This window comes from Mus pahari, chromosome 9, assembly GCF_900095145.1.
Source record: "Mus pahari chromosome 9, PAHARI_EIJ_v1.1, whole genome shotgun sequence".
Lineage (NCBI taxonomy): Eukaryota > Metazoa > Chordata > Mammalia > Rodentia > Muridae > Mus > Mus pahari.
In genome coordinates this window covers 45,704,573-45,728,254 of record NC_034598.1, presented here as the reverse complement: position 1 = coordinate 45,728,254, position 23,682 = coordinate 45,704,573, and the positions used below count along the sequence as shown (strand labels likewise).

Sequence of the window (23,682 nt, the reverse complement as noted above, 5' to 3'; positions counted from 1 at the left end):
TTTTGTAAAACATGGGCTTATCAGGAAAGCCCGTGAAGGGGCCTATGGCAACACTTTATTATCTATTTATTTATGAGACGGGTTTCTAGGTGTAGTCCCGGCAACAGCTTTATTTATTTGTTTATTTATTTTTGAGACGGGTTTCTAGGCGTAGTCCTGGAACTCACTCTGTAGACCAGGATGACCTTGAATTCACAAAGATCTGGCTCCCCAGGCCTGTGCCACCCCACCTGGCTTCTCTATGAGCTTGTGTCTGTGCATCATGTGCACGCCCCGTGCCCATAGACAGCGGAAGGTGTCCGATCCCAGAATCTTGACCGGCAGGTGGTTGAGCTGCCTTAGGGTGTGGGACTCAGAGAGGGCAGCCAGCGATCTGACCCTGGGACCTGCCCTGGCTCTCTGCTGCCGCCTCACGGTGGCTGTGCACACGACAGCGTCTGAGCGCCGCAGACCCCCGTTGCTGCCCACCATACAAAACCGACCCAGAGCCCCGGGGATAGATCAGGCAGGACTCAGCTGAGCAGCTCTGACTCTTCCTGGGGCAGGATGATGTCACAATCTGCCTCGACCTCCAAGAGCTGGGATGACAGGTGCATACCGTCTATCTCTTACTGAAGTGTCCTCCAGGTCTCCCACCCCCGCGGTATGTCCTTTTCGGGGCTGTGTGATACTTTTTGGGGTGTGTGTCCCCACTGAGATTCAGCTTCACCAGTTGAACCTCGCACGTCTCTATGTGAACTGTGGGTGACACCACCCTCGGTGTGTGGTGTGGCACAGCCATAATCTCCTCGGCGGCGTAGGAGAGCACCTATCGTGGGGTTGCTCGCTTCCACCCTCCCTGCGGGGCGTGGGAGACAGGCGACAGTGTGTGGAAAGCAGCTTTATTCTGGGGGTGGGTCGGGGTCTGGGGGTGCCGCAGCCTAGCGCACGCCGCACTCAGCCTGCAGCCGTTCCTGCTCCAGCGCGCGCACCAGGTCGCGCACGAACTGCACCTCAGCGGCCACCTGCGCGGCTAGCGCGTCGTAGCGATTCTCCAGGCGACACAGGCGGCGCTTCAGGCCCCCAGCGCCCAACAGCGCCGCCCGCGCCTCCTCCTGCGCGCGCGTGCGCAGAGCCTCGGTGCGCCCCAGCTCCGTGCGCAGGCGTCGCAGGTCGCGGCCTAGCCCTGCGCTCCCGTCGCGGCAGCGCGCCTCCCGCTGCTCGGCAGCCGCGCGCAACGCACACACGCGCTCCCGGCACTGGCGCCGGCCTCGCTGCAGCTCGCGCAGCCCCTGCTCTGCCGCCGCCACGTCCTCCAGCACGCGTGAGAAGCGCTCGAAGCTGGCATAGCTCGTGTTGCGCGGCATGCTCGAGTGCGACTTGAGGCTGTACTCGCGCAGGCGCGCCGCGCGCAGCCGCCGTCGCTCTGGCTTCCGGGCGCCGTCCTCGCGCCTGCGCACCTGTGAGGAGCAGAACTGAGGCAGGGGCCATGTCGACAGGCCTCCCGCCCCCCAGCTCGATCTCGGGGCCCAGAGGCCTCACCTTGATCCAGGAATGCTCCAGGCTCTGTGCGATGGTCATCCTCCTCCTGCGGGATGGGGAGAGTCAGCTCTCACCCAAGGGAACCCGCATGACCCCCATCAGGGCAACACATGTCAGGCGACCCCACCATGACCCCAGTCTTCCACAAGTGCCCTATCCCAGTGTAGGGAGAAACCGCACAAGCTGTAGTGTGTGTGTGTGTGTGTGTGTGGCCTGCTCCACCACCCCGCTGAGGTTCTAAGAGCTGTGGTCACTTGTGTAGGGTTTTAAGGTTTGTGGTCACTTGTGCCCAAAGGTCCTGGCTCAGTGGGCCATGGGGGATGGAAAGACTGGTAGTGAACCAGGCATTCAGCACCCAGGAGGCTGAGGCAGCCCGAGTTACAGAAGACCCTGTCTCAAAAATACAACTGGTGTGGCCAGCCGCTGAGGCTGCCACCATGGGAGGCCTACTTGGGGTCTTTGACCAGCAGCTTGCGGATGAAGTCCTTGGCCAGCTCGCTGGTGCTGCTGAAGTACTCCTCATCAAAGTCATAGTTCACTGCCGAGATGTTTGTCAGCGTCTCCTGCTTGGTCTCGCCCAGGAATGGGGATGCCCCGCTCAGGCTGCAGAGAGACAGGGCACATGGCAAGCCAGGGAGGGGGTCACTGATGGGGGCTGACACTCCATACCCTCCCACTGGTTATCTGGGAATAGGGACCTCAAGTGAGAGTCTGCCTGCTTCAGACGGGCCTGTGGGGTTATGACTGACATGAGTGGGCTATGGCCACTGTGAGCAACCCCAGCCGAGAGTACAAACTTGCCCATGAAAACCCGGCAGGCTGAGCAGGCCAGGAAGCAGTGTCCCGCCACCTCTGCTCTCGCTTCTGCCCTGACTTCCTCCAATGTGACTGTGGTGGGAATGACCAAACCCTTTCCTCCCCAGTGTGGGTTTGGTCCTATCACAATAGAAGACAAACTGGGACATCTCGTCGTATCCCTGACTCTTTGGGACACCCTGGCTCTCCAGGGAAGGGAGTGGGCAAACCCTAGACAGGGCCAAGAATCCTTATTGAGGAGCTGAGATTAAGCCACAGCCTAGAATCCCTCAGTGAGGTTGTGGTCAGGGGTGGGGCCTAGAACCCACAGCTGGGGCGTGGCCAGAGGTACAGCCCAGTGTCCCTTCCCTAGCTGTCTCCCAGGGCATTTGCAGAGGTCCCAGTCCTGATCCTGGCCTCTAGCAGGTACAGTCTGAGGCACCTCTCAGGCACTCACAGGATATAGGTGATGACGCCGATGCTCCTGTAGGGTGCAGAAAAGACCGGTCAGAATGGCTGTGGCAGCTCCACACCCAGGGTATAGGGTCCCACTCTACACAGTGTGGTGTCAATCACAGAGTTGCTGTCTAGTGCCCACACCCTCACCAGCTGTCTAAGGCCTTCAGGTTGGGAGCAGCTAGGGGAGAATAGGGGAGCACAGGGAGAATAGGGAGCACGGGGAGTATGGAGAGACCGGAGCAGGCCAGGGCCTCCGCCAACCCCACTCACCACATGTCAGCCTCCAAACCAAGTGGCTCATAGTTGACGATCTCCGGGGCTGTGGGAGACAGGATTGTTGGGGCAGGTCAGGCTGAGGCTATGCAGGATCTACCCTACTGGGCAGTGCCCACACCTGCCCCTCACCGACAAACTCGGGTGTGCCAAAGATGTTCTTGAACTCGCTGCCGGCCTCGATCCTGTGTGCGATGCCAAAGTCGATGAGCTTAATGCGCGGGCTGGCCGCATGCTTGTCCAGCAGCATAATGTTCTCGGGCTGCGGGATGGCATTGGCGGTGACTCATGGCCCTCTGCCCCACCCTCCCCGCGCGCCCATGCACACAAACGTGCGCCACCTTCAGGTCAAAGTGTGCGATGCGCTTGGAGTGCAGGTAGTGAACGCCGTCTAGGATCTGCTTGAGGAATTGAGTGGCCTCGTCTTCTGTGAGTGACTCCTTCTCGGCCAGGAAGTCGAACAGCTCGCCACCGGACACCAGCTCCAGGATCAGTACCACATCTGTCTTGTTCTCGAACACGTCATGCAGTGTGATGATGTTGGGGTGGCGGATCTCGCGCAGGATGCTCACCTCGCGCTCAATCTCCTCCCGGCTCACACCTCGCCGGCTGGAGGGCAGGCGCCGCTTCTTGATGAACTTGGCTGCGTACTCCATGCCCGTGCCCTTCTGCTGGCACTTGCGCACGATGGCGAACTGGCCACTGCAGGGGAGGAGACAGCTAAGCACCGCAGACCCGGAGGAAGCCAGGGCTCTGTTCCCAGCCTCTGTGCGTTTGTCCCCCAGGTTTCCCCAAATGGCAGATCTGCCCAAAGAGCCAAATGATTGACATTTTGGGGATGGCTTGGAGGAAAAGAGGGCTGAAGGGAACCCAAGGTGTGGTTAACCCCAGTGCTGGGGGAGAGAAGGAAGTCCCTGACCAAGGAGTCCAGCAGCCTTGGCAAGCTCCAGGTTCAGTGAGATATCCTGTCTGCAAAAAACAAGGTGACATAAAAATGGTATCCCTCGGGCTGGAGAGATGGCTCAGCGGGTAAAAGCATTGACTGCTCTTCCAAAGGTCCTGAGTTCAAATCCCAGCAACCACGTGATGGCTCATGTCTGTAACAGCTACAGTGTACTCATATACATAAAATAAATAAATAAATCTAAAAAAAAAAAAATGGTATCCCTCAGTCAGGCATGGTGGCCATGTCTTTAATACAGGAGCAGAGGCAGGAGTATTTTAATTCAAGCCCAGGGCTGTGTAGTCCCATCCTCTAAAATGAAACCTACCCTGTAGAGCAAAGCTCCTGAAAACAGCACACATCTCAGCAGTTTCAGGAAGTCCCTGAAGTTGACCAGATGCACTGCCCCCTTCCCAATATACAACATAACCACCACCCCCCCAAAGAAAAGAAACAAGACATAAGCAGTAAGGACTCAATCTGACTGACTCAGGCCAGCCAGGCCGCCTGGGAGGGGATCAGGGGAACTGAATCACCCCAAGAGGAAGATACCCATGGTGTAGTTGCCCTCAGACTGTGCAGTTTGCTCCGGGGTCCCAGATTTCTGAGCTGTCACTCATGCTGGGGTGGGCCTTGGCTGTCTGAGTCATTTCTCCTCCTAAAATTCTCCACTGGACTTTTGCAGTGTCTTGCCATTGGCTCCCTACATGGGCTAAGTTGATGATTCAACCCTGCCCAGGAATAGAGCTGCACACCACCAATTTAAGCTACACGACTTCTCGTCTCAACAGTCAAACCTTACCACATAACCTAGGTTAGCCTTGAATTTCGTGACCCCTGGTCTCAGCCTCCTGAGGGCGTTTGTAACAAATTACCTCTGACCTGTTGGTTCTTCTGTTTTTAGAATGGGACAAAGAGTCTGGCCAGGCCAGCGTCTGCGCCTGAGCCCTGTTCTCACAGCAGCTGGGACAGCAGCAGGCTTTCCCAGAACCTCAAAACATAAATGTTTGGGCTGGAGAGATGGTTCAGAGGTTAAGAGCACTGGCTACTCTTCCAGAGGTCCCGAGTTCAATTCCCAGCAACCACACAGCTCCTAACTGGGATCTGATGCCCTCTTCTAGGATGTAGGCATACATGCAGGCAGAATACTGTATACATAAGTAAATCTTTGGAAAAAAGAACTCATAAATGTTTTAGGGAACAGAACATGCCTGTCATCCTAGTACCAGGGAGGTGGAGGCAGGAGGATCAGAAGTTCAAGGTCATCCCTGGCTACATAGTGAGTTTGAAGCTACAACATGGAGCTAGTGAGAGGGCTCAGTGGGTGAAAGCAGCAGCACAGACTGGGAGGAGAACTGAACCGCGCACCTGACCTACGTGTCTGTAGTCACAGGCAGGAGGCTCTTTCCTAGTTAACGCCAGCCTGCTCTACATATCAAGGTCTAGCACGACCAGTGCTACAAAACAGTAACAAAACAAAATCAAAACAATAATAAAGCCAAAACTAAAACCAAACAAAAGAATCCATGTGGCTATTCCTGCAAACCTGCTATCTGAGGAGGGGATTGAAGGGGTAGACCAAGTGCACATGGGGGAAAGAGGCCTGGGCAGCACCTGTAGACACTGTCCCGCCCCTGACCTGTGTCTATCCATGACAGGTCCCAGGAGGGAGCTGGGCGAAGGAAGCAGGACAGTCCCAGGACTCAAGCAACCCAATGGCTCACGCATCAGGTCTCCTCGACAGATATAGCAACGGTCCCACAGAGTCACCACCACGACAGCAGACTGGCTCTAGCTGCTCACTGGGGAGGTAGGGGTCATGGAGAGGCAGGAGTGACATGGCCTCCTCCAGTGGGTGCTAACCTGGCAGAAATGCACGCAAGGGCTGCACCAGTGCAATGGCCCTGTGTGGCCCACCGCAGCCAAAGACAGTGTTCGGCCACCGCCACATGGAGCGACACAGAGCTGGAGCTTCACCGTAGGCAGGCAGGTGCTCCTAAGTGCCCAGTACCTGGCTCTGGCCTATGATGCTCCAGTGCTGGGGTAAGCGTCCCACACTTGCACCCAGCTCAAGGACTCAGCTCAAAGCCCACATGACCACCAAGAACCCAGAAGAGAGCGCACCTCATCTTCCAGCACAGTGACCGATGCCAGCCTGAGTGCTGGGACCGTGTCCATCCTGTCTGCCTGCCCACCTCTGCCAGCAATGATGTATGCGTATGCATGTGTGTGCATAGTGGCCTCAGGACTTGTGTGGAGGTCAGAGGATGGCCTGCAGGTCCCAGGTGCACATTCAAGGATACTCAAGGGTGGGCACAACTATCAGAGCAGAGGGCAAGGGAAGGGTAGAGCCACGGCAGGCTCCGTGCAGCCCCTCAGGTGCCTGCCGTCATCCACACTGTTAGCTCCCTGGCCCACTATGCTGGCGCGACCAAGGCCTCTCCATGGCAGGACCCATGGGTGTATATCTTGGTCTCTATTGCTGGGACAAAAGCTAAGGGGTTTCCATTTGTAGGGTGAATATTTTACCCTGAGATATCATCAGATTTGTGTGTCTGGGTCTCAGGTAGCCCAGGCTGGCCTTGAATTCACTCCCTGTGTAGCTGAGGATGACCCTGAACTCCTGGTTCCCCTGTATCTACCTACTCACTGTGGGACAGCAGACATGCTCACCGTGCCTGCCCACCGTGCCTGCTCATTTGGCTCTGGGGCTGGGCAGAAGGTAAGGACTGACAGACATAGGACAGATCCCTGAGTTCACCTGCTTGTGCACCTGGGACCTGTAAGCCACCCTCTGACCTCTACACAAATGCTGTGGCTGCTACACATGCACATACAATACATGTCTCTTAAAAATTAACACGGGCTAGAGAGGTGGCTCATCACTTAGGAGCCACCTGTATCGAGAGCTGGTGCCCTCTGCTGGAACGCGAGCATCCATGCAGCAGAACACTGTATACATAATAAGTCAATCTTTTATAGAAATTAAAAAATGAAAACAGAGATCCAGGCAGCGAGTGTACAGCGTGGCAGGCCTGGGGCCTCAGGGCCCTGGGCCACCTACCCCAACACCATAAACACTTTATGTAAATTACACAGGATGGCACGCATGGGTTATGCACAACTACATCTTCATTTGCTAGATGAGCGTCAATGCCTGTGAGATGCTCAGGATCCTGGACCCACCCTCAGAGTGTTGACTTCGTAAGGGCTAAATTGTCCATCCTTTCCTGTAGGGGGTGAGTTGGTGTGTGGTACGTGAGAAGGCCTCTGTGTTTGTTTCTGTGTTTTTACAAGTTTTGCCCACAGGGACCAGCAGGGGTGTCAGACTCCTGGAGCTGGAGTCACAGGTGGTTGTGAGCCTCAATGTGGGTGCTGGGAATCAAACCTGGGACTTCTGCAAGAGCAGCTGGTGCTGTAATCACTGAGTCGTCTCTCCAGAGCCCAATCTTATGTTTCAGTCTGGGTTTTACATCCCTGGCACGAGATGTCCCTACTTCCCTAGCAGCAGGCTCATAGATGTGACCAGCATATGACAGGGACACCGCTGGAGCCCTACTGGGATGGCAGCCTCCCACAGCCTGAACTGCCTGTGACAGTACATCTGCCTGGGGCTCTGCCAGAGCTGTTCCCGTTAGGTTCCCCATGGTTTAGTGGGGAGGTTCTCAGGGGTGGGGGCTGGGGTGGGAAACTCCAGAAGGAAGTGATGTTCAGGGTCCCTAGGCAGGAAGACTCTCCTCAGCCTGCCTTGTACTGAGGAGGTTATTTACATTCCATGGGGATGATGTCATAGGGAGGGCCTTGATGTCCCCAGAAGGCTGGCCCAGAACTCACCAAATAAGGTCTGAAGCCCCTCAGAAAGAGGAAGGGCCTGGCATGAGGTGGAAGGGGGGAGAGAGAGGGGGCTCCAAAGCACAGACAGGCAGGAGAGCTAGCCTAGAGAGAAATACCACACGGAAACGGTCTCCTGAACCATCCCGCACTGGGGAGACACCAGTGTAAAAGCATCCGTGCGCAGACTCAAGAAAGGGAGACCCAGCAAGTCATAAAACAGCCTGTGAAGTGTGGTGGGACACATCACCCAGGGCTGCCAGGGACACCCTGACTTCAGTCTCTGAAGTTCGCTCGCATGGGAGAGAAGAGCACAGACTCCAGGAAGGTGTGCTGTGACTAAGACATATATGCACAAAATATAATAATTACATAAAAGAAGTTCAAGGCCAATCTGGAGTACATGAGACCCTGCCTTTAAAAAAAACAAAAACAAAACCAACCAAGGCCAGGGTGGTGGTGCAACCCTTTAGCTCCAGCACTAGGGAAACAGAGGCAGGAGGATCTCTGTGACTAGCAAGTTCCAGACCAGCCAGGAGTCCATAGTAAGAAAAGAAGAAACCAAACTGCGAACAATCCCATAGCAGACTATGCTCTCAGGCACTGCTCCTGGCTCAGGGGCAGCAGCTAGAAGTCTCCATGTCTCTCTCCACGGTTCACAGGGGACACGGGAGAGAAGGTACTCAGGTCCACTGTCATCTGGGAACCTGAAGTCCAGCGTGGTGCCACCACCAAACTTTGTGGCCACTGCTTCAAGACACAGAGGACAGGAAGGGCACGCACCACCCATGACACTCACCTGCCAAGCTCCTCTCCCATCTCATAATGGTCCTCAACATCCTCTTGCCTGAATGTGGACATGGCGGCTGGCCTTCTGCAGGATTCTGGGGACACAGGAGCTGGAGGGACAGAGGAAACAGGAAATGTTTATCACAGATCCCACTTCTCCCAAGAGGCTTCCCCAGCATATGTGACACCCAATGCCCCTGCCCCAGATTTTCTTTGGTCATCACAATTTGGTCATGGTACAGCAAACCTGACATCCACACTGGGGAGTGGAGGGCTGTACAACTAGGAGTTCAAGGGCATACTCAAATACTTGGTGAGTTACATGCCAGCCCGGGCTCCATGAGACCAGCTCAAGTGACTGGAGAGATGGCTCAGATGGTAAGTGGGTGCTGTACTTGCACAGTCCCCGAATTCGGTTTCCAGTGCCCATGTTAGCTGGCTCACTAGTATCTCTAACTCCTGCGCCTGGTGACCTCTAACGCTCTCTTCAGGCACCTCAGGTACCCGCAGGCACTGTGACACCCCTCTCAGAAACAAGCATAGATATAACTAAAAGAAGCAGAACAACATTTCTCAAGCATACATATACACACACACACACAGAACTATAAAACACAATACAGTGTCAGGTGCCCTTTACCCTGAGGCAGGAGGATTAAGCAGAGTTACAAGTCAGCGTGGGGTTCTCTACTCGCTACACTTCCATAGCGTCCGGCTCTTGAAATTCCTACCTAGCTTCCTCACCTGTCAATCATGCCCACCTGCACCCCGGAACTCAGGGGTGTCGCCTGAAACCTGACGCATGCGCAGCAGTGGTGTCATTCCTGGGGGTCCACCCCTCGAGATTGGAGACAGCGGGTCCCCTCCCCTCGCTCCCGCCCTCGTCGCGTGTGCCTTGGGTCCCAACACATCGTCCCAGCCCCGGCCCACTCGTACCGTCCTCAGCCATCGAGTCCCCGCCCGGTGCCAGCGAGGCCCCTGAGAGAACCTCCGGCACAAATCCTGAGATGGCATCTACGCATGCGCTGACGGCCCAGCGACACGCCCCCGCAGAGCCCGGAAGTCAGCGCTCATTGGATCGCGACTCCAACCGGAAACTGAATGCCCACGCTCATTGGTTAGCATCCAACCTCTCGGCGGAAGCGGATGTTGATTAGCGACGTCACGACCCAAGGCTTAGAGACTCCAGTGCTCATTGGCCGGCTGGAAAAGGATTCACACGAAGGCTCGAGACCGCCCTCGGGGAGGACATCACTATTGGGCAGACATCTCCTGGCTGACATGATTGGTTAACGCAAAGGAGGCTGAAAGCCAATAACCTGGAGCCGCGTATGCTGCAGACCAGAACCTTCATGTGCATGTCTATGGAGTTGTGGAACTGAACGGAGTAGCATTGTGAACTTACAATAAAATCCATTTTGTCGTACAGGGCTGAGGGAGTGTGTATGTGTGAAGGCCACTCAAGGAGCCCAGCAGAGTGTGCGCTGCACAGAACAAGGAGCACTTGGGCTGGTGAGATGGCTCAGTGGGTAAGAGCACCCAACTGCTCTTCCGAAGGTCCAGAGTTCAAATCCCAGCAACCACATGGTGGCTCACAACCATCCACCATCCACAAGATCTGATGCCCTCTTCTTGAGTGTCTGAAGACAGCTACAGCGTACTTACATGTAATAAATCTTAAAAAAAAAAAAAAAAAACCAACAAAAACCAAGGAACACTTGCGGATCAACCACTGTAGTTTATTACTCCAATGATTCCCACAGCCGAGCTAAGGCAGGCTGCCTGCCTTCCTGGAGGCACTTACCCCACCTCCCCCTCTGGGGGGAACTCCACTTGGCCATGGACCCCATAAACCTCTGAATGCATTTATTTAGACTTTTGGACATCTGCGCGTTTCCCTCTGAAAATGTTAAGAGCCGTGTCCCGCCCACCCCACAGCCTGCCAGTCCAGCCTGCAGAGAGATTCCCGCTGCTGCCTTGTAATTCCGAAATAAATAGAATTGGTAGCAAGTGAGTGCTGAGTGATGTCGGGGTGGCCCCAGCAGCCTCCAGAGGAGCACTGTGGGGACAGTCTCAAGGTGTCTTCTGATGGGCGGGCACTGTGCAGCATGTGGCAGTACCAGGCTGCCTACAGTTTGTCCAGGAAGTTGTCCAGCGCTGGGATGCCCTCCTTCAGGCCCTTGCGCTTGCGGGTCTCAGCTACCACTTGGCTGGGGCGGCTGCTGTTGTCAAAAGGGTCCCCAGGCAGGATCTGCCAGTGGTCAAACACGCACTGGGGGAAGGCCTGGCCGCCGGTGTTGGATCTCAGATCAGCAGTGAAGCCTACACAGAAGACAGACGGCTGGCTCATCAGGTGTCTTCCCTGGGGACATGCCTAGTGGTGGGGTCTTGCCACCCCTCCCAGGGAGGCTTCCTGGGTTCCCTGTTTTGGTTTCTCTGTGTAGTTTGTAGCTCTGGCTTTCCTAGCACCCTTAGCCAGGCTGGCCTTGCAATGACAGAAATCTGCTTCTGCTCCACACCACCCAGGTACATTACATAGGCCTTGCAGGCTATCTGCAAACCACAGGGGCCACTCACCAAAGGACTCATTGACAGGAAGGTATGCCTTGACCACAAACATGGGGGTACCGGCCACCTGGGATTCCTCAAACACATGGCCACGCTTCCTGTTCAGGACACCATAGATACCACCCACCACTTGCTCAGGACACTGCGAGGAGGAAGAGAGAACATGGTGAGCAGTGGGCAGAGGCAGGAGGATGGATAGGCACCACTAAGACACACAAGTTACCTGGATCTCCACCAGATAGATAGGCTCCATGAGGCGGGGCTGTGCGGTCAGCACACTGGCATAGAGGCAGCGGCGTGCTGTGGGGATGATCTGGCCACCTCCCCGGTGGATGGCATCAGCATGCAGGGTCACATCATGTACATCAAACCGCACACCACGCATGTTCTCCTCACAAAGGGCGCCCTGTGAAGAGCTGAAAGTCAGACACCAGCAACCCCTCAAAATGAAGGGTTACCAATGCTAAGCAAGGAATCAGTCACTCACCTCCTTAGTAGCCCATTGGAAGCCAGCCACCACGCTGTCCTTGATCTCATTCAGGTACTGCACGCCCTTGGTGATGTCAGTGAGAATGTTGGGGCCAGTACCGTCAGGGCCAAAGCACCAGATCTTGCGGGCTTCGGCAACGTCCCACTCATACTTCTCGGCCAGGTAGCGGGCACGAGCCTTGAGCTCCTGGCGGGCAGACACCTCACCCTTATCGATGTCCTCTGCCAGGCCGTCAGGGAAGGGCCTGGCCTTCATGTACAGCCGGTTGTGCTTATTGGGGGACTTGGACAGACACAGCACGTTGGATTCTTCACTGACTGTCTCACGGTATGACACAACAGGGTCAGATTTCTGTGAAAGGGATACAGACCACAATTGTCAACACTACAGCTTTCAGGAGGTCTGCAGAGAACCTCCAGGACAGGGTGCAGCACCTCAGGCCAACAGGCAGGAGGAGGAGAGGCCCATTTCAGCGCCCACCTTGATGGGGATGCAGGCATGGTCCTCCTCCAGGTCCTTAAGGCAGATCTCCAGGTGCAGCTCACCGGCGCCAGCAATGATGTGCTCTCCAGACTCCTCAATGATGCACTGTGGGAAAAGTGGTCAGCACCCTGCCGTCCTCCCCAGGAGGGCTCAGCCCCATGACTACAGCCAACAAGGGCCTAGCCTCTGCCCCAGCCCTCTCCTGCTTTTCCCAGGTGTCCCCCCTCCAACCACAGCAAGCCAAGACCCAGTGGCACACCTGCACCATAGGGTCAGACTTTGCCAGCCGCTTCAGCCCCTCCACCAGCTTGGGCAGGTCAGCTGGGTTCTTGGCCTCCACTGCCACCCTGACGACAGGGCTGACGCTGAACTTCATCACGCGCATATTGTGAGCGTGCTCAAAGGTGGTGATGGTCCCTGTCTTCACAAGGAACTGGTCCACTCCTACCAGCCCCACAATGTTTCCACAGGGCACATCCTCAATCGGCTCCACGTAGCGGCCCATCATCAGAATGGTTCTAGAGGGAGGGCAACTGTCAACAGGATGCTCCTGGGAAGCAGCCAGGGCTCAGGAAAATAAGGCCAGTGCCCACCTCTGGATAGGCTTCAGGTACAGGTCCTCTTTCTTCCCAGGCGTGTAGTTGGGGCCCATGATCCGGACCTTCAGGCCCGTGGACACCACCCCAGAGAACACTCTACCGAAGGCATAGAAGCGGCCTTTGTCAGAGGTTGGCACCATCTTGGAAATGTACATCATAAGCGGGCCTTTGGGGTCGCAGCTCTTAATACCTATGGAGAGTTGGGAATTGAAGTCACCTGGTTGCCAAGGCTGGAGGACCCAGGAGCTAAGCACGGAGACCCTACAGAACATACCCATGGCAGCCTCGTCATCAGGTGGTCCCTCGTAAAGCAGCTCACAACGGTACTTCTGCGCAGTGACAGGGGACGGCAAGTGGATGGTGATCATCTGCAGCAGGGCGTCCCCTGCGGGCAGCCAGCGGCGCATCACAGCCTTGAGCAGGGGTTTGCCCTCCTTGTCCCTGTCCTCGCTGTCCAGCTTGATGTCCAGCTTCTCTATCAGCTTGGCGGTCTCTTCCTTCCTGAAGTTCATGATGGCGTCGAACACCTGTGTGCACGAGGGGAGTGGGTGAGCAAGGCAGGGCGTGAAGTGGCTTCCCAAGGCTGGGAACTCAAGCCGGGACCGCAGCTTACCCACCTTGAAGATGGGGTCCAGGATGAGCTGGCAGAAGGTGCGGGGAAGTTTCTTCCCATCTGGGCTATTGGCCGACTTGCTGAACTTGCCATTGGCCGGATCAAAGTACCTGGTGGAGAGAAGTCACATTGCACCAGCAGGGAAGCATGAGCGACAGGTGGCGGGGTAGGGACAGTCCCATGGCCATGTACTTACCGGTCCCCCCATAGCTTCTTCATCATATCCTCTACTTTCTTGGCACGCTCGGCTGGACCCAACTGGCCCTCGCCCTTGGCTGCAAACTTGGCCACGTACATCTCCGCAAACTGCTTCAGGGTGAAGGCCCAGCCATGCAGGCCAGAACCAAAGCCTACGGTGCCCAGGACAGGGTCAATCTGAGGGAGGAGAGCAGCCGTTAGCCAGGCAACGTGGGTAGCAGCCAGCCCTGCCACAAGCCCAATCTCAGACACTGAGTTTCTTCAACAGACATCAGGTCAAAGTGAAGAATTTCCGTCATCATGGTGGGTCAGGGATTCCCAGGGAGCCTGGCTCTGACTGCCCCCCACAGAAGAGCTTCGCACCATGATATTGCCCATGGGCCCACTCTCGCCCTCGCCGTAGGTAGAGATGATCACGTTGACATTCTCCACAATGCGCTGGAAGGTCTGGTAGAGCTCTTCTGGCTCCAGCTGCAGCTCCAGCAGGGCCCGGTCCATCTTGTTCATCATCAGCACGGGTTTGATGCGCTCAGCGATGGCCTGTCGCAGCACCGTTTCTGTCTGCACACACACGCCTGAGGACGGGTGGAATGGACTAAGTATTTACCCTTAACTCAACCCCTGGAAAAGCACAACACTGGCAGCTCAAGGCCTGAAGATCATGAATGTTCTGTCTGTGGGAATGTACACAAGCATTCTCCAAGGTTCTTGGCGCTAGATGCCCAGTGTGTACCTGGCCCTTTTGCTACTCAGCCCCTCCCACCTTCAAAGACCCATGTGCCTCTGCCTCAGAACACTGGAATAAAAGGTAACTGGCAACACACTTAGATGGACTTCACAACCTCCCTACCCAGATGCACATGGGCACCGGCACACACAATTTCAAATCAGAGCTTAATTCATCCTTGCCTTAAAATGGATTTGACTTCAATTTACATTCCCCAAGACGTGGTAGTACTGGAACATGAAAACACCAGCTACTGTCTGTTACAGTTCCCACCCGACAAGGCTTACCAGACACACAATCCACCACAACCAGAGCTCCATCGGTGACCCGCAAGGCAGCTGTCACCTCTGAGGAGAAGTCCACATGGCCTGGAGAGTCGATGAGGTTGATGAGGAAGCCCGAGCCATCCTTGCTCTGCTTGATGAAGTTCAGGTCGTTCTCAGACAGCTCGTAGAAGAGGGAGATGGCGCTACAGGGAAGAAGTGGTCGTCAGCGTGTCAGAGATGCCCCTGAATACACTGTCCACTGGCAGCAGACGCACCCGGGGAGTTGAGTGACACCCAGTGCACAACCCCTTGTGGCATCTCCTCACTCACGTGGACTTGATTGTGATGCAGCGCTCCTGCTCATCCTTGCGCGTGTCAGTGAAGCGCGTCTCCCCAGCTCGGGCGGAGGCGATGATGCCAGCCTTGCACACAAGGGAGTCGGTCAGCGTGGACTTGCCGTGGTCCACATGGGCGATGACTGACATGTTCCGGATGTTGGCTTTCTTGTCCATGATGGCACGGATCTGATCTACTGTGAAGTTCACCTGTGGTGGGGGGAAGGGCAGTCAGGCCGATTCTGGGAACCCAACTTGGCAGGCATCGGCCGGTCAATAGCACCCCACTGCCGGGGCAGGAACAAGATGTCGCCCCAAGATTGGAGCTCATGGTGTGATTCACGAATGCAAGCCCAGCATCTCTGAAATAAGGATCAAAAGTCCACAGATGTGTCACAGCCCTAAGCCAACGCCGAAACCGACAACAGGGACAGTTAGGAGAGACCCTGTCACATAACCTCAGCACGACATTTCAATGCCAAGGTGGACTGCCACCTCAGCACGGCACAGATGCTGGACTGACTGGGACCAAAGCACCAGAAAACCTCGCCTGCTACACACACCTCTTCCCCAAACCACCGGGAGCTGTGCGCCAAGGTCAAATGCCCGGATCAAAGGCCACAGTGCGCCACTAGGCCCTGCGAGCCACTCTTAGCTTGCAGGGACCGGTGCTCCCGTGTGAACACAGATAGAAACCGGGGACGGGGGCTACCGGAAAGGGCCCGGAAGTCGTTGGAGGTGTCCATGGAAGCCACCCCTACAGGCTGTCACCTCCCGAGGACACCCTCCGCCCGTCACCGGGGCGAGGGGACGGCGCTCTGCCCGCTGCCACATCAGCAGGCGCAACCCCTCCCGCAGCCACCCCGGCGGCCGCGGGGAGACGAAGGACTTCGATTCAACACCCCAACCTCGGCAGCCCGACACTCCCAAGGCCCACAGGGACGCGCAGACATGGCGCCGCGGCCCGACCACGTCCCGCCGCCCGGGCCAGGGCTGCCATGTCTCTTCTTCCGTCCTTCTCAGGGTCCCGCTACCGCCACCTCCCGCCGCCCCAGAGATTCGTCTCGGTCCCCGAGTCTTGCCGAGCCGCGGACACTCACCATGGTGGCGGATGGCGACGGATTCTCAGAGTCAGAGGTGAACAGGGAAGCGCGCCGACGATGGCGGCGGCTGCGGCGGAAGAGGCCGCTGACGTCAACGCCCGGCCTTTTATAGGGCGACGCCGGTTGGGTGCGTCACGTGACGGCGCGGGTGCTCGTCCGGCCTGGTTGGCTAGGAGCCAGCAGTGGACGGATCAGCGCATGCGCTCTGCGCGGCTTCTGGGACTTAACACTTGAACTGCCGTAGGAGTGGCTGCGGCGCGGTCGGGGCGTGGCCAGCTCAGTCTCAGGACCCAGGGCAAAGATCCCCGGGTGGGCTTTTAAACATAGATTCTTCAGAACACAGTTGCTTGCCACATGATTCTTGAAAACCTCGTAGGTCAATAAGAAAAAGACTTTGAAATTCGGACCGGTCAGTGGGTTGTGCCAAAGTCCAATTTCCTGGGTTTGAGACTGTTATGTAATTTGACACCTCTGGGAAGCGCTGGAAAAAGCGACCCTTGAGGCCACAGATTTATTTCTGCAAAACCTTGCATGTATTTTTATTACACTTTCTCGTTCGTTTGGTTTGGAAACAAGGTCTTTGGATGCAGCCCAGGATGGCCCCAAGTCCCGAAGATCTGCCTGAATCTACTGCGTCAGTGCTCGGATTAAAAGACTGCGCCAACACACCACGCTCTCATGAAACTTTTTGTCCAGAGACAGGATCTCTGGTAGAACAGGCTGGCCTCTACTGGGTTGGCAGTAGAGGTTTTCCTTGAATTCCTGATCCTCCTGAGGGTAAGAATGCAAGAATAATGATAAAACCAAAACAAAAGGCTGACAGTAGTGATGCACGCCTTTAATCCCAGCATTTAGAAGGCAAAGACAGGAGATCTTTGTACAAGGCTCACCTGGTCTACAGAGTGAGTTCCAGGACAGACAGGGCTAAACCGAGAAACCCTGTCTTAAAAACAAGCACACAAAAAGATAGATAAATCGAAAGAAAGAAAGAAAGAAAGAAAGAAAGAAAGAAAGAAAGAAAGAAAGAAAGAAATGGATACATAGTTAGGAAGATAGATAGATAGATAGATAGATCAGCACTTGGAGCTCGGCAGGGTGGCGGCCAGCTGTCATTCCAGCACTTGGCTGATGGAGGCAGGGCCTGATCCACAGGGAGATCAGGAATTCAAGTCCATCCTTTCTTACACAATTAATTCTAACGCCATCCTGGGCTACAGGAGACCTTGTTTCAAAAACAAAACATTGCCAAACCTGTCGTTTCTTGGATTTTGTCACTTGTCTCCTAATTTTTTGCACATTTAGACAAGGTTTCTTTCTGTAGTCCATAACTCGCAGCCTCGGCTCCCGCCACTACCTGAACAAAGCAAAGAGAAAGTGTGTTTTTAAAGAGAGCCCTCGATGCTGACTGTGCCACGAGCGTCCAGCAGGAGGCACCGCAGGACCGCGAGCATGGCTGTCCCCGCCTGACCCTGGGCGCGCAGCCTTCTTCACACAATAGATGCTCATTGTTTCTGCGTTCGACTGGTGCAGACGACCTCCCCTCGGGAAACCTTGTTCCGAGATTCCTCCGTTAAAGCGAGGGACACATTTTACCCTTCCAGGATGGGAAGGCGAGGAGGGGAGGTGTCCCAGCCTAAAATAAGTAAATTAAGCAATGCGGTTTGCGAATCTTGGCTCTAAAGTTAACCGGCGTCTGCCTCTACCGCTGAGATCTCACTCTGCTTAAACAAGAGAGGACGCTGAGGCCAGTGACAAGAATCATGTCTATTTATTGGCAGGGGCGCAGAGCCACCCAAGGAGTGGCAGGCTCAAGAACTAAAGACCACCTACACCTGGGTACGTGACTCCATTCCAGTCAGGCTTCCCCAGCCAGCGCATGCGCCCTATGGTCGGGAATTTTGCATCCTGATGGATCGAACGCTCTATTTTCTTGAAGAGGAGATTGTTCCCTGAAGTGAGCGTCAGAGACTCTTAACAGCTCGTTCTAAGGAAAACGGGGTCTTTGCAACCAGACAGGGCAAATGTTCTCAGAGATTCAGCCTGCTGTGGCTGGGGCCAGGATATAGACCATTTTCCTAGCATGGGAGACGCCCTGGGTTTCACCCCACAGCCACATAAGCGGGGCGTCGGCAGTGCATGCCTCTCATCCCACAGCGGGAGACTGGAGGAGCAGAAGCACAAGATTATCCTCAGCCGCATGATTTCAAGGCCAGCCTGGGCTACACAGAGAATTTGTTTCAAAGACTAAAGAGGATGTTGAAAAGCTAGGCAGGAGCAGCCACATGCCTTCAAACTCAGAAAAATAAATGAATAAATAAATAAAGAGGATTGAGGATGGAGGTGGCTAGACTAGCCTGCTATTCCAAAGTGTTCAGAGATGAACAACTGTGGGAAATTCATAGTCAACCCTGGCTTCCCAGAAGATCTCTCAAACTAAAAACTGAGCTCCCTGGGGAAAAGTGTGTGCTTCCCAAGCCTGACGCCTTCAGAGTGACCAAAACCATGGTGGAGAGACAGCGCCACTCCAGGAACTTCTCTGACCCACATGTGTGTGTGGCACAGACATCACACACCCATTAATAATAAACAAAACGTTCAAGTGGGCACAGGGGTCTGACTTCCATCTCAAATACTACAAGAACCAGAACAGGACACAGGTGGAAGCAGGAGCCAAGATCAAGTCAGCCCGGGCGGGCTGCAGGAGACCCTCGCTCAAAAAAAAAAAAACAAAACCAGTAATTTCATTTTTGGTTGTTGTTGTTTAACCAGGGTGGCCTCAAATTCACAGCGATCTGCCTGCCTCTGACTTGAAACTTCTGGGATCAAAGGTTCAGGCTACCGCGCCAGCTAAAATAGAATGTATTTGAAAACAAAACTATGAGACAAGGCCTTACTGAGCACTGTTGTGGTCTGGCCTGGAACCTTAGCCTTTCTCCCTGGTTCTGGGTCTCTGGTGTCCGGGCTTAAGGAGTGCGCCACTATCTGCACTAAGTAATTACATTTTATTTTGGAGAGAAGCCGTTACATTGCTCTCAGGGATTGGCCTTGTTAAATTCTAAGAAGGTAATGAGGGGAAGAGTAGAGAGCAAGGTTCAGGACTGCGACTCGGTGACAGGCGACTGTGGGGATGGGGCCAGATGTACAACAGCTAAGATCTGCAGAGCTCGCTGCTAGACAGCCACGCAGGATCTGCAGCAATCAGTTTAGGCCGGAGCGGGACAAGGACGGGACAGGCTGCGGGAAGGGGACTCAGAAGAAAGACGCAGGAAGGTGTCACTGCGCGTGCGCGGCGCGTGCGCGGATTGTGGTACAGCGGTCCCTGCCGGCAGGGCGACCCAACTGCACGGTGCTCGGATCTGTCTTTCCTCTGTGTAGGGAAGAATATATATACATTGAAATAAATCATATTTAAGATTTGGTTAGACAAGATGTAAGTTTAAATTCTGGTCCTGCTTTAATCTACTATGTGGCCTTGACTAAGTTATGGATGTCTCTGGACATTAGTGTGAATAATAAACTATTTAATGAGGTACTTACAATAAAGAAGAGTAGGACTGGGGCTCAGTGGACAGTGGGCAAGCCTAGCATGCACCAAGCCACCAGCAACAACACAAACCAGACATCCTAGCACTGGGGAGACAGAGGTGGGAGGACACGGAGTGCAGCCGGCAGCCTGGGCTACATAAGACCCTGGCTAAAATCACAAGAAAAAAATCAAAACAAACAAAACACAAGGCTTGAATCATATCTCAATTGGTCAAGCATTTGCCATGAAACCATGAAAATCTGTGTTCAATACCAGTTCCTGCATAAAACCCTTTGCCGTGCCCTCGGAGAATCTGGAGTTCCACGAGGCTAAACTAGCCCGCCAGTGATCCGAAGGGGTTCTCTTGTCTCTTCCTCAATCAAGTAAAAAAGATGAAGGAAGACATCCGATGTCAACTTCTGACCCCACACATCCACAAATGCCTGCATACAAAGTCGTACGTGCATGTGCATACAACAAAGGAAAAAAGCCATAGAGTAAGACAAATAGGTGAAATGAAAAGGAATTTAGGCATGGCTGGGGATGGGGAGATGGCTGCCTGGGTAGGAGAGTTGATACAACATAAGATACTGGTGGGATTCCCAGCACCCACATAAGTCTCACAAGGAACCCAACACGTCTTGTGGACTCTGAGCCACTGCCCTCGTGTGAGTATAGACACACAGTTAAAGGAAACCTGCAACGATCGACCGTTCCCAGCACACGGCAGGCAGAGCCTGGTTTACAGAGCTAGTCTCAGGACTCCCAAGGGAGATCTTGTCTCGAAAAGAAGAAAAGGGCTGGAGATGGCTCAGCGGTTAAGAGCACTGACTGCTCTTTCAAAGTTTCTGAGTTCATTTCCCAGTAACCACATAGTGGATCACAACCATCTGTAATGTGATCTGATGACCTCTTCTGGTGTGTGTCTGAAGACAGCATGTACTTGTATAAAGAAAAATAAAAAAATAATTCTTTTTTAAAAAAAGAGAAAAAAGACAATAAAAAAAATTTTTTTTGAGACACGGTTTCTCTATATAGCCCTGGCTGTCCTGGAACTCACTTGGTAGACCAGGCTGGCTTCGAACTCAGAAATCCACCGTGCCCAGCTAATTTTTTTTTTTTAAAGGATCTCTTCCAAGCTTTCTTTTAAGGTCTCTAGAAGACGGTCTTCCTCCTCAAGGTCCAATATTAGGTGGATTATTCCAGTTTAGGCCAAGGAGGAAAAAAGAAAAGAAGAATGTATCACATTGGATAGATTCTGATCATATGACATCAGGTGCCTGCAGACTTCTAGGAAATGAAGTCCATTCTGGAAGGCCACTTACAACGGAAATTGGAAGACAGATCTTTTAAGAGAAGTGTTGTTGTCAAGCTATAATGATGGTAGTGAACCAGAGAGTTGTTTTAGTGGAGAAATCATTTGCTGCACACACGAGGGATCTGAGTTCAAATCCTTAAACTATGCAAAAATCCAGGTACAGTAGCTTATCTGTCATTGTAGCAAAGGGGAGGTTGAGACCCCAGCATCTCTGAAGCTCAGTGGCCACCAGTTTAGCACATCCAGTGCATGGGAGATTAAGTGAAAAAAATCTGTCCAAAAAACAAAGTGGAAGCCAGAATTGTGGCCACAGCATTCGTCCCATGTGTCATGGAAGCAGAGGCAGGCGGATTTCTGAGTTCGAGGCCAGCCTGTTCCACAGAGTGAGTTCCAGGACAGCCAGGGCTACACAGAGAAACCCTGCCTCGAAAAACCAAAACCAAAACAAACAAAAACAACAACAAAAACGAAGTACAGCTCAGAGGAGATAGCGCATCCATGGCAGTTAGAAGAGCCCGCTCGGGCTGGTGAGATGGCTCAGTAGGTAAGAGCGCCCGACTGCTCTTCAGAAGGTCCAGAGTTCAAATCCCAGCAACCACATGGTGGCTAACAACCATCCGTAACAAGATCTGATGCCCTCTTCTGGAGTGTCTGAAGACAGCTACAGTGTACTTAAATATAATAAATAAATAAATCTTAAAAAAAAATTAAAAAAAAAAAGAGCCTGCTCAGTGGTTAGAGCACTCTTGCACAAGACCCGGGATCAATTTCCAACACCCACATGGTAGTTTACAACCATCTGCAACCAGTTCCAGAGAGGGTCTGAGCTCTGTAGGCACCATGCACACGTAAACATAGAGAAAAAAAAAATACATGTACATAAAATAAATAAAAAAATTTTTTTTTGGTGGCACACGCCTTTAATCCCAGCACTTGGGAGGCAGAGGTGGGCGGATTTCTGAGTTCGAGGTCAGCCTGGTCTACAGAGTGAGTTCTAGGACACCCAAGGCTACACAGAGAAACCCTGTCTCGAAAAAAAACAAAAAATAAAAAATAAAAATAAATCCAACAAGAGTACAAAAGGGGCCGGGACTCGATTGGTGGAGTGCTTGCCTGGCGTACAGAGAACCCGTCTTTAATCCTTAGTATCACAGAATAAGGTGTGGTGAGCCCTGCCTGTCACGCCAGCACTTGGGAAATAGAAGCTACAATAGGGTTAGTTATATAGGGGATTACCAGGTGATCCTGAGCTTCATGAGACCGCTTCTCAAAAGAAAACAGTTTTTACTGTCTTGTGGGTACTAGGGAGCCACAGGGGGCTTGAGATAGAAGCCAGGCTCGGAGGAGCTCTCTCTCTCTCTCTCTTTAATTTAGTTAAAACAAGAGTAAGGATCAAGTGGCTTGCAGAGAATCGACCTGAATGCTATCACACACACACACACACACACACACACACACACACACACACACACACACACACACACACGACGAAAGGCGAAGGAGAGAATGTGTGAGCGGAACCCGGATGTGCACTGCACAGGACCCGCTAGGCTCACACCCCACCGCTACAGGGCGGTGCGAGCCCTACACCTGCCAGCTGCCGCTGGAAGGGAACAGGGACACCTGCCCGGCCGCATTCTGTTCATCCCCAACGCTTCTCTACACCACAATGCAACCGTAAACAAGTGCCATAAAATGCACCAGAGCGGGAAGACCGTACACCTTTAAGACCACCCTCCCCACGCTGGACGTGGGCGCGGTCCAGTCCTCCCAATGAAACGGAAGCAAGGGGCGGTGCCGTTCTCGCTTAAAAACCCAGAGCGGGGCTAGAAGAGAGCGTGGCCTCGGTGCAAGCTTCGAGAATCCGGGAGTTGGGTGGGGCTTGTGGGTGGTTAGGGAGCCAAGGAGGGCCCCTGAAATGGTGATCGCCCAGAGGTCCATTAGGAGTTCGAGCCACAGGACTCACTTTGTGACACCTGGTTAAAGGAGAAAGCAATTCCAGCAAATTGTCCTCTGACATCCGCCTAGGGGGCTTGGAACTCGCACACCCACACCCATTCGCGTTAGTCTCTAAACCTGATGACCTGAGTTCGATTCCCTGAACCCGTATTGTGGAATAATACAAACTCTTTGGGTTGTCTTTGGACGATCAAAAATTGCGTGTGTCTCCCCAGTACATAAAACAAACTACAGAAAAGTGGGCGTGGCCTTGAGCCAACAAATAAATAAAGAAATAAAGAAAAATGCAGCTGGAGGGGCTTCTGTGCCCTAAAGAAGCAAGGATAGGCAGGGCTTGGTTATGGTCATCTTTTTTTTTTTTTTTTTTTTTTTTGTTTTCTGAGACAGGGTTTCTCTGTGTAGCCCTGGCTGTCCTGGAACTCTCACTCTGTAGACCAGGCTGGCCTNGAACTCAGAAATCCGCCTGCCTCTGCCTCCCAAGTGCTGGGATCAAAGGTGTGCGCCACCACGCCCTGCTGGTTATGTTCATCTTTAATCTCAGTTCTCCGGAAGCAGGGGCAGGCGGATTTCAGTGAGTTTGAGGCCAGTCTGGTCCACAAAGCGAGTTCCACAGAGCCAGGGCGACATGGTGAACCTGTCTCAAAAAACAAATACAATTTTTAAAAACCCACAACTGTTGCCACTGTAAGCCAATTTGAAAACGAGGCAGGGGGTTCGGCCTGTACTCTACAGAAAAGGTGGGGCCAGAAAGAGAGAGGGAGCAAGGCAAAAGGGCACATGGTTCAGGCACTAGCTGGTTCATCCCTGGGACCTACATAGTGGAAGGAGAAAACCTACTTCCCTAGATTGTTCTGTGACTTTCACATATGTACTCACTAAATAAACA

General features: G+C 53.7%; 2 protein-coding genes and 1 non-coding gene across 5 annotated transcripts; all 3 read right to left on the bottom strand.

The window, feature by feature from the left end:
- Positions 1-435: 435 nt before the first annotated feature.
- Dapk3 (death associated protein kinase 3) lies at positions 436-9,631 on the bottom strand. Of its 3 annotated transcripts, none has more exons than XM_021204955.2 (9): positions 9,356-9,400; positions 8,622-8,721; positions 3,390-3,750; positions 3,181-3,310; positions 3,046-3,094; positions 2,774-2,800; positions 1,972-2,124; positions 1,522-1,567; positions 436-1,439 (listed from the first exon to the last, which is right to left on the bottom strand). In XM_021204955.2, the coding sequence occupies exons 2-9, from the start codon at positions 8,681-8,683 to the stop codon at positions 921-923; spliced, it is 1,347 nt and encodes a 448-aa protein (XP_021060614.1). In that variant the 5' UTR covers positions 8,684-8,721; positions 9,356-9,400; the 3' UTR covers positions 436-920. The 3 variants fall into 3 exon arrangements, with proteins under 3 accessions (XP_021060614.1, XP_029398489.1, XP_021060613.1); XM_029542629.1 differs by lacking the exon at positions 9,356-9,400 and adding an exon at positions 9,252-9,345; XM_021204954.2 differs by lacking the exon at positions 9,356-9,400 and adding an exon at positions 9,548-9,631 and having other exon boundaries at positions 437-1,439.
- A 692-nt stretch (positions 9,632-10,323) lies between these two features.
- On the bottom strand, positions 10,324-16,083 carry Eef2 (eukaryotic translation elongation factor 2). Its single transcript, XM_021205702.1, has 14 exons — positions 15,991-16,083; positions 14,886-15,100; positions 14,577-14,758; positions 13,926-14,137; positions 13,561-13,739; positions 13,369-13,474; positions 13,026-13,278; positions 12,746-12,941; positions 12,412-12,670; positions 12,150-12,257; positions 11,667-12,020; positions 11,403-11,585; positions 11,189-11,321; positions 10,324-10,933 (listed from the first exon to the last, which is right to left on the bottom strand). The coding sequence occupies exons 1-14, from the start codon at positions 15,991-15,993 to the stop codon at positions 10,740-10,742; spliced, it is 2,577 nt and encodes an 858-aa protein (XP_021061361.1). The 5' UTR covers positions 15,994-16,083; the 3' UTR covers positions 10,324-10,739.
- LOC115064712 lies at positions 13,805-13,868 on the bottom strand. The gene has a single exon (XR_003844544.1). It is a non-coding gene; the product is annotated as a small nucleolar RNA SNORD37 (small nucleolar RNA).
- Positions 16,084-23,682: the final 7,599 nt, after the last annotated feature.